Source organism: Halichoeres trimaculatus, unplaced genomic scaffold, assembly GCF_033239565.1.
Source record: "Halichoeres trimaculatus isolate MK-OKI-2021-1 unplaced genomic scaffold, fHalTri1.1 fHalTri1_scaffold_23, whole genome shotgun sequence".
Classification (NCBI taxonomy): domain Eukaryota; kingdom Metazoa; phylum Chordata; class Actinopteri; order Labriformes; family Labridae; genus Halichoeres; species Halichoeres trimaculatus.
Window position 1 is genome coordinate 17617188 of NW_027437201.1, and position 14232 is coordinate 17631419.

General features: G+C 40.9%; 1 protein-coding gene across 1 annotated transcript in view; it reads left to right on the forward strand.

The window, feature by feature from the left end:
• map2k6 (mitogen-activated protein kinase kinase 6) overlaps positions 1-14232 on the forward strand; it is a 30256-nt gene that overhangs the window by 1092 nt on the left and 14932 nt on the right. The window contains exons 2-5 of the mRNA XM_074663002.1: positions 12117-12180; positions 12524-12572; positions 13104-13217; positions 13292-13411. Coding sequence (XP_074519103.1) covers positions 12117-12180; positions 12524-12572; positions 13104-13217; positions 13292-13411 — 347 coding nt within the window. The remainder of the gene's footprint in view (positions 1-12116; positions 12181-12523; positions 12573-13103; positions 13218-13291; positions 13412-14232) is intronic.

Consider the following 14232-nt stretch of genomic DNA (forward strand, 5'->3'; position numbering starts at 1 on the left):
CCAACTGGCAGCAACAACAGGAGCCGTGCAGCCATGTCCCTGCAGCCTGACAGCTCTGCAAGTTCATCATGGAAGGCATCATGCAGAGAAAAAAGAAAACAGCTGCAGTGAAGGCTGCTCAGGCCTCTTTCCTCCCAGTGCCCTGTTTTCCAAGAAGTCCAAAGAGAGGCTGGTGTATTGCACAACATGCAGAACACACACAGCCACACACGCAGCCCGTAACAGGCCGTGCAGGACGGGAGCAGGTAGAGGAGAGAGCCCCTGATGGTCAGAGCCTCACACTGTTTTCTCTGCTTCAGTCAATCGTCCGCCCTCCTACACACAGGAACCGTCTTGTTGCAGCCACTTCATCTTCTGATGAATAATGCACAGACATCTTTTTTTTTTTTAGTTTGTGGATGAATGAGTCGATTTGGGACTTTCCTGAGAGCAGAAGTAGGTTTCTGGTGTCATTCATTGATGTAGTACTGTGCAGGAAATAGCCCACACGCAGATCCACGGCTCAGTCGATTAATTGATTCCTAGATAAGTCATTCATTGAAGGTTTTGTGTTGACTTTTTGACATTTAACAAATGAGAACAAAATGGTGCTGATAACAAAACTCCACTGTTTGTCACCTGAAGGCAGAGGAAAACTTGTGTTAGATGTTAAAGCTGCAAAGCTAGAAGATTGATTTTTTTTTTACTGTTTCTGTGATTCCTAGTTTACTCTTTTCTTGTTTTGGACTGTTGGCTAAACAAAATATGGCATTACTTTGGCCTTTAGGAAGGCGTGACAGATATTTTCACAGTTTTCCGTCTTTAGAAGAAGAGGATTGTAAAGAAAAACAATCCTCAGCCAGTCATACATAATGCAAAAAGCTCCTCAGTGATGAGAGTCTTTTTCATCACCTTGTTGTTTTATTTCGTTGCTTTTGGGACTTTCACATGCAAGGAAACAAGCCCATCTGATGATGTTGTGTTCGACTGGGAGATATTAGATTTAAGAAAATTGAAGATGCATTATAGATTAGTAAGAAAATGTTCAACATGAGCGTTGCACCATGGGTCCTCGGGGGTAAATTTAAACACAAACACATTAAGTGAAACATCGCTCTTGTTGTGTTATCCTGGATTAAACCGAGGAAGTATGGTGCTTATCTGCTCTCGTGCTGCCTCAGGGAGTGACTTTCTAACTTTGTTGCAGACAGGCTCACTTTAATGCAGGATTATCTGTATCATTTCACCCTTTAATGGATTCATCTTGTCTTTAATGCATGGCTGTCATGTTTCTTTGATTCATAAGAAAGCAGCATCTCGGCCTTACAGATGAGAAAACAGCACAGGGGTCAGTGTAACACTGCATTTGATAAATAAATAAATAAATAAATAAATAAATGTAGTTAAGCATTTTATGATTATTTTGTAGTGCATTTTAGAGCTTTTATGCCTTTATACAGATGGTTCAATAGCAGAAACTGAGACAACAACACGCAGCACAGGGCTAAGGGTTAGGACCTGCACACTGCTGCACAAATCCAGTGCCCCCTGCATTTCAGTGTATTTGAATATTTTGCTTTTATAGTCTTTATAACTAACAGTTCACTCTCTGCTCAGGACACATTGCACACTAACAATGGTTGGAACCAGGTGGTGAAAAACTGAAGTGAAGCTTTTTATTTTGCTCATGTGCTTGTGGCGGCCAATTCACAGCTCGAATAAGACCCTTGGGACATGGGAGAGGATTAAATCTGCAATATGCAACAGTTAATGCCAAAGTATCTCAACTTAAATTGTTAAAAAAGCTTGTGCAGAAGAGTTAAAAATATCAGTTTATTGAAGAAAAGAGTGATAGATATAATCATATCTGTAGTATGATCAACAAGCGAAACAACTTTTCTCTTCCAGACCGACTTAAACTACGTCAAGGTCCATGCAGCTTTAGAAAAACCTTGTTTTGAGTTGTCTAAAACTACAAGTATTTTGATTTGTCAGTGATAAAAAGTGGTAAAACATCAAGACAAACAGGATTATAATCCTGACAATTTGATTCACACAAATCTCTGGCTTCAAGGTTTTTCCCCTCTATAAATAAAAAAAAACTTTTTCAGTCATTTCCTGAATGCCCTGAGAAATTGTGTGTACAACACTGTTGTATAACTTACAATCCAATAATAGAAAGAAATGACAGAGCACCATGTCCTTGAGTTTTGTTAAAATCACTCCAGACTGAGCTGAGTTACTCTCCCGTCTTCATAACAATCGGCGCAGACGTACGTGCGGTCTTCTCATCGTGCACACTGCTGCTTGTACAGTTTTCACTATTGTATGCCGTGCTGAGTGCTGTAGTGTGCTGGTCTGGCTGGTTGCAGTGTTACAGCAGCCCTCCGAGCCCGTGTCCCCCACCCCCCCCTTCAGCCTCACTCAGCCCTCGCACCCCCTGCACAAATGTCCCGTTTGTCATGCAAATGCAGGCTGGGTTTTCAGCTGCACAGATACTAAATTTGCTGTTTCAACTGACCAATTGTTGGTCCGGTTCCAGGCCTGTAGTGGTTTTTCTTTTTGCTCCAATAACAGCAGAATTGTTCAGAGTATTGTCGGGATGATCCACTAACATACTCCTCCCTGTGAATGGGGGTTTGGTGGATGGATTCAGACTACAGCAACTTCTAACAGCAAGAATAAACCATGCATTCTCAACTGGGGTGTGCAGTGCGATCATGGGGTGACTTAATTTCTTCCAGTAAAGCTAGAAAATGAGGTGACTCATGGAGCCAGCTCAGCTGAGAGTCACCTCGTGGCTGTGATAGCAGCAGGTTTCCGGTATTCAGCGATGATACGGGATAAGAGTTGGAAAGTAAGGAGTGATGAGATGTGGTAAAGCCTTTAAATGCAAGAAAGTTCATGCAAATATGCATTAATTGCTGATATGCTGACACATCCATTTGGTATGTCTAATTAATATTGCATGATGGGTTTTTCCTGATGATTCATTTCACTCTGGCGAGCAACTTTCTAGGTTTTAGTCAAATTAAAATAAAAGTTCCTCAAACTCCAGGGGGGAGATATTAGTGCTACGCTTTGGTTGCATCATTTTAATATCCTCCCTCAGTCATCAAAATGAATAAAAATCCTCTCCTCAAATGGAGGGTGATTTTGGGAAGTGGCTGCACTGTCAGCTAATTTTTCTGAGCTGAATTTTTAAAACTGCGAATGCGAGCAGTCTGGAGCTGCTGTTAGTGGTGACATTACCCAACTGTGAGCAGTTTTTAAAGCTTTTACTTTTTATTACTTTTAATAACACATCACCTGCTCTAATTATCACCTCAGCAGAGAGAGTCTTGGAGAAGTGTTGTTGTCAGGTGTGTGTGTGCAGGAAGAAAACAGTCCAATTAAAACATAGTGGTGTTTTTTTTTTTTTTTTTTCATTTTGATGGGCTGCTGAAGATTTGCAAAATGAATCCAAAGTAACTTTCATTTTCATGGCTGCTGCAAACTTTAGGGTTTGTTTTCCTCAAACTGACACCAGTGACGGATCCCTGAGGCACACGGCTCTGTTTGTGCTTCTTCAGCCGTCTCACAGGTCACGCAGACGCTCAGAGCTGCAGGAGGAATGATTGAGTTCTGTAGGTTGAAGTCTGTTAAAGGCCGGGTCTCACTTATATAAGACTTCACAGCTGAAGGTTATTTGTTGACCATCATGAGTGTAAAGGACTCTCAGCTCTCTCTGATTGGTTAACCTGTGCGTTATGCAGCCTGTCTGTTGGCGTTATGTCATCCTTTGTAGTCTGTGAAAAAACCCAAAGAAGATGTTTGATTATGAAACTGAAACAGAAGGACTCATTTGATGACTCTAACCCTAAATTCTTCTTGCTTTGATTGGTTGTGATATTAAAGGGGGATTCCACTGTTTCTCGAACTCAGCCCAGTTTCCAAATTACTAAAAGGTGTAGATGAGTAAAGGTTTCGAATAGTGCCATCATTGATTTTTTAAATACACAGCCCAAGTGTGTTAATGTTTCTGCAACTGGCTGATCCGTTTGTGATTATTAAGGTCTTTATTAAGCAGACACAGCAGCTAAATCTGTCTTTTCAGAGTCACAAGATGCTGTTGACGAATATGCTTATATGTACTTCGAGGGTGGAATTAAAGTGTCGATGTATTTTCTTCTGGAAAGACGATGACATAATTAAATATACATTTACAGCTTTGCACAAACAAGCAGGCATTTCCTGGATTTTGTTTGTTTGCTGCTGAGGTCGTGCATCTTCCTGCATGCTGTGTGTCCCTGCTCCGCCCTCTGTCACAGCCGCTACTCCGCTAACCATCCTCATACACAACTCATTACGTAAGAAAGTTTTAATCTTTTTAGCATCCTTTAAAATTGTACAAAAAAGTAGAGGATGGAAATTTTGCTTGCTTAACATGAGTATACTTCTTGAGCAAATACAAATTTTGAGGAATCTTGTGCATTTAGACTTTGAGGTTTTTGACAGTCTGTCAGATCTTGGTCCATGTTTTGAGCTGACAAAGTCTGCACCCTGGAAATCCCAAAGAAAGGAGAAAATTAGTTTCAGGTTCCTTTGAGTTCACTATTTTGTGCCACATTCTGTCTCATTTTTGAAAAATTTGTCTCAAACTAAGACTTAAATCATTTTGCACCATGTTCCTTGATCTCACATAATAATCGACAGCCCACACAGGCTGATTCTGGCCTAACCTGCAGGATTGTTCTTCACTATCAGTTTGTTTAGGCGTGAAGGGTCTGGGTCCTGTCTCAGGTGTTTGTTCTGGACCCGGTCTGGTCAGTGGGGGCAGCGTTCTTGCTCTGAGACGACCTGAAGCTGATACCCCGACACGCCGCGAGTTTGGTTCATGATGATCCGACGACACAGGAAGTGAAGAGTGATCCGGTGACAACTTGATTCCTGCTGCAGCTCCTGACAGCTGGAGCCTACAGGAGCTGCCATGTTTGGACGTGTGGAGTATCTCACTAACTGCCAGAGCGGTCGAGGGGGGGAAAACATCCGAGAGGCTTCAGCTGGGGTTATTTTCAAAGCTCTTCTGCTACCAGCACCCCACCCACCCTCCCCCTCCTCCTGTGTTTCTGTTTTCCTGTCCTCCTTGTGTCACTGGCTCCTGGTAGCTACCTCCCCCCGTCTCTGATTGATCCGTTTTCCTCTGGCTCTGTGGAATTCCATTGAGGAACTCTTGGGATTGTTTGAATTCCTGCAGGGTGCATGTGAGGGTTAGCAGTGGGCGCTGCATGTCCCTTGTGATCTGGGGCTCAGTCACCTGCCCTCACACACACACTGAGAGGCTTCTGCATGCACTCTGTCCCTGTTTCTGCCCTGCAAACCCTCCTGTCAGCATTATTTTCCCCCCTCTCTGCTCATAAAGTGACCGGCCTGCATTATGACGCTGATTGCATGCTCATAGCGGGTGTGGCAGAAGCCGGGAGCACAGACACCACTCTCCTGTGGCCTCTCTCTGGCATTTCTCTGCATACTTGAGTTCATGTGCTGCAAATCACCGGGAATGATATGTACTGCTGCTTTTAATTAGCCCACGCTGCGTACCACAGTATGCAGGCTCGATGCTGAGCTCAGCAAGAAGAAAGGAAGGAATTGTGCATCTGAGTTATGCAACATAATCTGGAGCACGTCTGAAATGGGATATTTTTATATCGTCTCCATGCTAACCGAGTCTGCTTGGGGGAAACAATTAAGTACATTTGCTGTTCTTAAGCAGAGCATGAGGAACTGAAGTGTTTGTTTTCGGTTTCCATATTCCTCTGCTTTACTACAATTCAGAGGCTCTCAGTTTGTTTCCTTCCATTTGAATAAAGGGGAAACATCTCCACCTTTTCTTCATCAGTCATGCAAAATTACAGAATATGAAACAAGATGACTTAATGGCCCAAATGAGCTGTTGTGGACGTGTCTTACTTTGACACAACTCTGTCTTGAACTTTGACCTTGTGGCCCATAAATTCTTCTTTCCTGTGCAATATTTGAATACTGGATGTGACCGTGATGGTCCTTTTATATGAGGTCAAACCAGAGAGCTCACTCCTTTATACACATACAGAACTGTGCAGACAAATTCAGAACAGCCTTTCTGCCTTTGTCGGAAATGGTCGCTGATCTGTTTTCACTTCCCAGTTCAAAAGGACTTAGGTACTATCTGTTTGTTTGGCCTGGATCATGTGCACACTGTCGTGGTGACATGACTCTTAACAAGGTGTGTTTTTCTTGAAAAAACAATGGAGATCGCATCTTCTTCTTCAACGACTTTTCTTTGCTCATGGCAACTTTGTACAAGATGCATTGCAAAGGGATAAGGTATTTATCAACAGTTGGGTATAGCTACAGTTTGAAAAGTGACAACAAGCAAACTTTGAAGTTTCTACTGTAGTTTTGTCGCAGGCTATATTAAGGGCTACTAATAGACCAGTGCTTCAAGACATGTCTGTAATGTGTAACGTTAGTAAATCCTGGTTATGTCCTGCCAGTCATCTACCAAGCAGAGCTAACATAACCTCACTCTTCATTTTATTGATGGACTCAAGTTTGAACAGATCACTGCAGAAGAACTGCTGACTGTGGGTTGAAATGAACATTATCACAAACAGTTTAGCCCGTGTTTTAGCCATTAGCCTGTGTTTCAGCCTTTAGTTAGTGTTTTAGCCTCTGGTTTGTGTTTTAGCCTCTGGTTTGTGTTTTAGCCTCTGGTTTGTGTTTTAGCCTCTAGTTTGTGTTTTAGCCTCTAGTTTGTGTTTTAGCCTCTAGTTCATGTTTTAGCCTCTAGTTTGTGTTTTAGCCTCTAGTTCATGTTTTAGCCTTTAGTTTGTGTTTTAGCCTCGAGTTTGTGTTTTAGCCTCTGGTTTGTGTTTTAGCCTTTAGTTTGTGTTTTAGCCTCTGGTTCGTGTTTTAGCCTCTAGTTTAGTGTTTTAGCCTCTGGTTCTTGTTTTAGGCGCTAGTTTGCGTTCAAGCCTTTGTTTTGTGCTTTTGCCTCTAGTCTGTGTTTTAGCCTTTCTAACTCTCCCGTTCAGCTTTCTTCTGTTCTTCTGTCCTTTTTCTGTTGGACAGTTAGGCTCCTGTGTCCACCATCACCACAAAATTAATCACAGAATTTTTTCAGCAGAGAAAAACACAGATCTCTCTTTTTACTACTAAACTTTGTCTTTATAAATCAATCTGGTCATGTCTGACCTGATCAGGAAGCTGAGAAGAAACATTTTGAAATAACCTTTATTGGTGCTGATAATCTAACTGTAAAGTGTGAGTTATGACCAGGCATATATCTAGAAGATAACTTTTCAAGATCGCTAGAAAATCCTCACATTCTCTTTAAATAGTTTCACTCTGAACATGTTTTAGTATCAGGATTTCATATGCTGAAATTTTTGCATTCTGCTGCAAAGTTCACAAGCACTGACAGGTGAGATTGAGAGCACACTCAAAAAAATCTCTTTTCATGCAGCTCTGCATTGTCCTACTTCTTAGAGCCAAAACTAACATCTTTCTTTAAATTGTTTTGAATCTTAAAAATATTTTTCTTGAGGAATTGATTAAATATTTTATAACATTTCCCCAAAACAGTATTTTAAATATTGTGTTTTGACCTTTCATCAAAGTTTCCGCTGACAAATTTTAGTTATTGATTCTTTGATCAAACTGGATTATAAGTATTGGAGAATCAGTACATTTTTCCCATCATTGCTCGTGACAGAAAGCAGCACACATGCTTCTTCCTGCCAGCCGTAGATTACATAATTCTCCAACCCTCCGACCCCCCACCACCTCCTCTCTCTTACTCTCGTGTTCAATCCTTTCAGCTGCAGCAGGTTTTTGGAGCTCTGCACGGCGCTCACTGAGTTCAGACATGTCACCGTGGGAGCTTCACTAGGCTTCATGTCGTCTTTGATTTGCATGTGTGGCCTGGATGATAACCGGGACGTGCGGCGTGCCAGCACCTGCTTCTCATGACACACAGCATGTTACGCACAGATCGGTGCCTGCAGTAAACGCTCTTCATACGAACAGGGAGTGAAATGGATGATGCATGTCGACATGCGTAGAAGCGAGCTGCTTCTTGTCTCATGATCTCAGAGCAGAGGCAGCTGTGAGGCAGTTTCTCCACTCAGTGTTCTTACCCATGCAGAAAAACTGAAAGAAAGAAAGAAAAGAGATGCTGTCACCTCATTGTAGTCTCATAGTGAAGCTTTTGTTGTGAAATTGTTCAGCTTAATCATCTGACTTAGTCTCATGTCAAGTTAATGCAGATTGATCCTCGGTTGTCATGTGGAACCTGTAGTTAGTTCTGCTCAGGGTCGCGTGTTTACTCCCCTGTTTGCTGGTGAGGAGGTCGCCTCATAAGTTATCTGCTTGTGAAATATGATGGAAAATTAGACCACAGGCCGAGAGGAGGCGTAGGATGTTGGTTTGGATCCGGATTCATCAGAGCCGAGCCAGGAAAGTGTCAGAGAGGGGTCAGATTCTTGCTCTTGAATTCATAATTTGTGCACGCAGATCAGCTGGGGTTTCATCCACACGCGTGTGTGTAAAGTCATGTCAGGTGGAGACTTTTAAAAATCTCTGTATGTATGTGGTGTACGGATAAAGAAGTTGCACCCTTCACTTATTGTTTAGGCTTGGGCTGCAGAGCGTACGTGACACTGATCCAGGAGATAGAAAGAGTTCCCAGGGACAGCGGCTCGTCCAGCTGAGAGGAAAGAGAAGCGAAAGAGGAGAAACTGAAGAGGGAGAGGACGCACACTGCCCGGAGGCTCGTGGGAGCAGAAACACTGTCTTCAAGATTCAAAATAAAAGTGCCTGATTCCCAAGTCCTCTCTGTTGATTTTTCACTCAGTGTCAAGTTTCTGGAGCAGAGTTAGCTGCAGGCTACGAGCTGTGTTTTGGAGGTCTGGTGCCTACAAATACTGCGTTTCTTTCATTTTGATTCTGTTTGTTTATCTCTCTGTACTTGTGTTGGAGTCCAGTCGACTCTCAGATGCACTGACTTTTCTCTGCACAGCGCAGAATTTTTCCCAGCAACTAATTTGGAAATTATCCAGATTGCTAAAAGGAGATTAGGTCAGATTTTTGCAGTTGTGCACCTGATATTTAAAACCTGTTTGCACATTTCTATACTCATTAAAATTCTGCACTGTAATCCTCCTTCAACATCAGCTTTAGAGGATAAAAATGTCCCCACACTTGCTCTTTTTACAAAATGAAAAGTAACACGTTTGTGTGCAGACTGGAGGCAGGTGTTGTGTCTCTGAGTGGTTTCGCTGTGGTTACAGACCTGTTCGCAGAGTACTGGTTTCCAGTTTCTATTGTTGTCTGTGTAAATGCGTGTAGGAGGGGCTCAAAGTGACATTTTAGTGCAACAAAGCTGCTTTGGAAAGTGGAGAGCAGGAGGCCGCCGGTGGAGGGCTGCATAGCACGGCAGAGTCACACCCTGCACTGTTTCAGCAAACAGGGACACACTGGATGCAGTGTGTGTGTGTGTGTGTGTGTGTGTGTGTGTGTGTGTGTTTGGAGTGTGAGCGATATACCTTCAGGACAGTTTTTGGTCTTTGTGTTTGTGTTTTCTCACGAGACAAAGCAATGTGAGAAATTCCAGTTATTCTTCTGGCTCTGCTCCGAGTCTTTAGAAGAGACACACCCTCAGTTTGACTTTGAACAGCAGCTGTGACATCAGGAGGGGCAGTGCACGGTGTTCTGGCTTTAAACGTTACCTTAAAAACTCTGTGCCTCACAGGTTTTGATTTATCTCAAAAGTTTTTGCAACATTTTCATAATAAAAAAGTGAATCCATCCATTTTTCCAGCTGCAAATAGATAAATAAAAAAAACTGAGTAAGTTTCTGCTTCAGCTGCAACAAGCCAGATTGAGCAATACACACCCTAATAAAGCTGTGACGCAGAGTGAACAGCTCACATGAAGCGAGCACACCTAGACTGACTCTTCTCCCTCCTCTGGTTTTGAACGCCTCCTGAAACCTTTTAGGATCTGGTCGTGCTTCCTGCACCTAGCCTTAAGTATCGGATGCTGAGATGGAGCTCTGGCTGCAGATGTAGCTGCTCCATCAACAGGAAGCTGAGCTGCAGAGTGGATGTGTTGCTGACTTTGTTGCTCTTTGGGATGTGGCTCAGGAGGAGTCTGTGTTGCTTTCTGTTTGGAGCGATGGCTGCAGGAAGTTTGAGTCATGTTGCATCAGTGGGAGTTTTTTAAGAGCCTGATGGTTTGTGAGCTGGAGAGAAATCATCAGAGTCAGATACTCTGCACAGACAGATCTGCCTTTGGAGGAGCACAGACTCACTCTCTCGTCCTCAGCGCGGCTGTAAAGGGATAAAGAGCAGAGACGCTCAGGTTTACAGACTGCAGTGAAAGGTTGAGCAGGATGAAGTCTGATTAGCGGATCCCTCATGCAGAGCTATGTTAAGAAGTTATGTTAAGAAGTGAAGTATGCTTTCATCTGGTGGTATGCTCGGCTGTCAGGGAGAGCGTCCTCCCCAGTGTCTCATCAGCCTGACGTCTTCTACTGTTACTCACTAACACCCAACACTTACAGAGGTTTACCAATGAAGCAGCTGATGGTTTATTTAAGGAGAATTATGTTTATTTAAGTTTAAAGAAAATCTGCAATAACTTTAACATCTGGTTATTTTGTCTGTTACTTTTGAATAAAAATGATTTATTTAACAATTTCAATCTCACAAATATCACATTTACTTGAGGTTTGAATCTTCATGTTATTGGTGTTGTAAAATATAGGATAAATGATGTAAAGGGGCCACAATAAACATTTTCTTAATCTCCTATGAATCTTTCTAATTACGGAAAAGGATTAGGGCCACTAGAAAAAAAACAAAAACACTAACGTCAAAATTTTTTTCCAGGTTTTTTTTTTTTTTTTTTTAGAAAAAAGTCAGACTTCATAGACTGAAGTCTGAATTCTGAGTTTACAATCAGAATTCTCTCCTTTTTTTCCTCAGAATTCTGACTTTATTCTCCAAAAAATATAAACAAAAACAACTTTGGATTTTTTTTTTCCCCAGTGGCCCTAATCCTCTACTGTATTCTAATTTGTAGAAAATTAAAATGATAAGAGCAGCACTTTGGATCACATATTTTATGAGGAAGACATAATACAAGGGATAAAAACAATCCTGCTCTTAACTACAATGTAGAAGAAACCTGTGGTGAAACAAACCTCAAGCTCTTCTGTTTCTGTCTTTTCATGTCTGAAAAAACTGAAAATCTATTGTTAGAATTAAAAATTAGGAAAAAAGTTCAGGTTATAGCAAGTATATAATTTTTTTAAACTAAAATGACTTTTTGAAATCAGTGCAAAAAACCACTCCTGACACATTTATGTGATTTATAACAGGAGGAATAGAGGCTAACTAAAAAAAAGAAAACTTGGCTTTGTTGAGATTTTTTTGCTCATATTAAGTCATAGTTATAAGATAAAAAGTTGAAATTATGAAATCCATTTGCTCCAGCTAGCATCGTAGTCCTGCAAAGTTTGTTTGGAGCAGAGGTCATAACCAGATATTAGAGGTGGGTGAAAAAAACAATATATGGGGATTTTTTTGTCTGGCGATATCAAAATCGAGATTCTTTGTCAAAAAGTCATTTTTTTCCTAATTGAAATTATTCATTTCCATCTTTGTTTATATACTAGATGGGAAAAAGTTAACACTTTTCTCCAGCAGAGGGTGAAATGTTTCTCTGTGACCCACGTGATGTACATTTTATGGGAAAATATAGCTCCTGATGTAGTCTGCAGACATTATCATTATTGTTTAACTTTTTCACATGGTCTGATGTTAAAAACACAAACTAAAAATAGCAACAATTGTAAATATCAAAAAATTGCACTTTGTGGAGCACATGGATCTGATAATTTTGACTTCTCTGGGGAAAAAAGGCAAAAAAAAAAAACCCAGACAAAGTCAAGTTTTCATTTTTATTTTTTCAACTGGTTGAAATGTGCTTCCATAAATTAAAAAAGTGGGTTAGAGCATTAAAAATGTTAAGTGCCAAGAAAATGTAAACAAATTTGTCTGGATTCATCCTCTGACTTCACTTCCTGATGTTTTCTGTTTTCTTTGTTTCAGGTAGGAAGAAGCCGGTGCTCAAGCTCTCCAAGGAGGTGTTTGAGCAGCCTCCTCCTGCTGCAGGGTGAGTTCACACTCACTTCTTGTCAAATCCAGAGTTTATACGCAATAAAAGATTGAACTGGTTTCCTCATACACCTAAAATAACTGTAAAATATAGCTGGTTCCTTTTTAGTCTTTGATTTGTGTCACGATACCTTTAACAGTCATGATGTATTAGATAAAAAAATCCCTCTTAACTTTTCTCAGGCCGGACAGGAACTGAGACGCAGACATTTAGATATTTAATGTCTTCTAACCTCATTGACGTCTTGCAGACTCCCTTGACTTTTAATGTTGTTTCTCTCAAAGACAAATTGAACAAATCCTCGTCTGAAGAAAATTATATGTGTGTTTGTGTCTTTCAGACCCCCCAGAGATTTGGATTCGAAAGCCTGCGTAACCATCGGAGAGAAGGTAATTTCATGATGGAGATGTATTTACTTTAATCTCTTTCCTGATCCTGCTCTAAGATTGTTTTTTCCTCTTACCTCTGCCTCTTACGTAACTCTTCTTCTGTTGACTCTTTCCCTCCTCTCGGTTTGTTTTTGGTTCAGTTAGACTTCTCTTTTGCTCCCTCGGCTCACAGGTTTGTCTTTGTACTCACAGCGGCCGGCTGAACATTACGTTACAGCTGGATCGAACCCGTCTGATTGTGGGCAGACTGGAACGCTCTTTATTGCCCATCAGGCTGTAAAAATATTTATTTTAAACTCATCATATAAGTGGAATTTTCCATTGGCAGATGTGCTGCTTCTTTTCTGCTCCTGTTGGCTAAATGTCAAAGGAAATGATTTTTTCTTTGAATATTGTAAAAATGCAAAATGTTCAGCATCAATGAAAGAGTCCATGTTACTCAATCCTGGAGCAGCTTTACATTTCTCATAAAGATAAGAGTGAACAATCCTGCATCTTAGTGTTTCATCTGATCGTTTGTGTCTGGAGCAGAATTTTGAGGTGAAGGCCGATGACCTGGAGCAGATCTGTGAGCTGGGCAGAGGAGCGTACGGCGTGGTGCACAAGATGAGGCACATGCCCAGCGGCCTGATCATGGCTGTGAAGGTGAGTCAAACCAACCAGAGTCAGGTAATCACACATTTGAGGGTCATGTTTTAAACCGTTTTGTTTCCTCGCAGCGCATTCGAGCCACCGTGAACACTCAGGAGCAGAAGAGGCTGCTGATGGACCTCGACATCTCCATGAGGACGGTGGACTGTTTCTACACGGTCACCTTCTACGGAGCGCTTTTCAGAGAGGTAACAACGCACTAATCTATCTTTAAATCCATCTAAAAGTGACATATATAAATTTACACCCCCAACTCTGAGAAATAAAGCCAAAATTAGCCAGTATTATCCAGAGTGATGAGCCACACTGCGTACTGAACTGGTCAGTCCAGAAAAATGACTTGTTTCAAGTTATTTAAAGACGAAAAATGAGCTCTGAATTGCTTGGAACAGGTAAAAAAAAAGATCTGCAACTAGAACAAGAAAAATTTGCTCGAAATTTGCTTAAAACTAGAATAAGTAACTTTTCTCTTGTTTCATTGGCAGAATTTTTTTTTGTTACAAGCAATTCAGACCTCATTTTTGTCTTTAAACAACTTGAAACAAGGCATTTTTCTTGACAGGTCAGGGGGATGTGGCTCATATTATGTCTAAAAAGACATTTTCTACTGAAAATGAGACAAAACCACTTGATAAGATTCAGTTTTTTGCAGTGCAAAGCTTGTTTTTTGGGCTAATATTTGATAACACTGCAAAAAATGTAATCTTACCAAGTGTTTTTGTCTTATTTCAGTAAAAATGTCTTTTTAGATGTAAAATTAGCTACATTTATTGACCAGTCCAGGAAGTGTCTTCTATTTCTAGATGTTTAAAGACAAAAATGAGTAAAAAAACATCTGCCAGTGGGGTAAGAAAAATGTACTTAAAAAAAACAATATTCTAGTCTTACAAGCACATTTCTCTTACCCAATTAAATTTTTATTTTTACTTTTTTCAAGCAATTTAGACCTCATTTTTTTCTTACAGTACTTGAAATAAGACATTTTTCTGGATTGGTCTGGCAGTGTGGC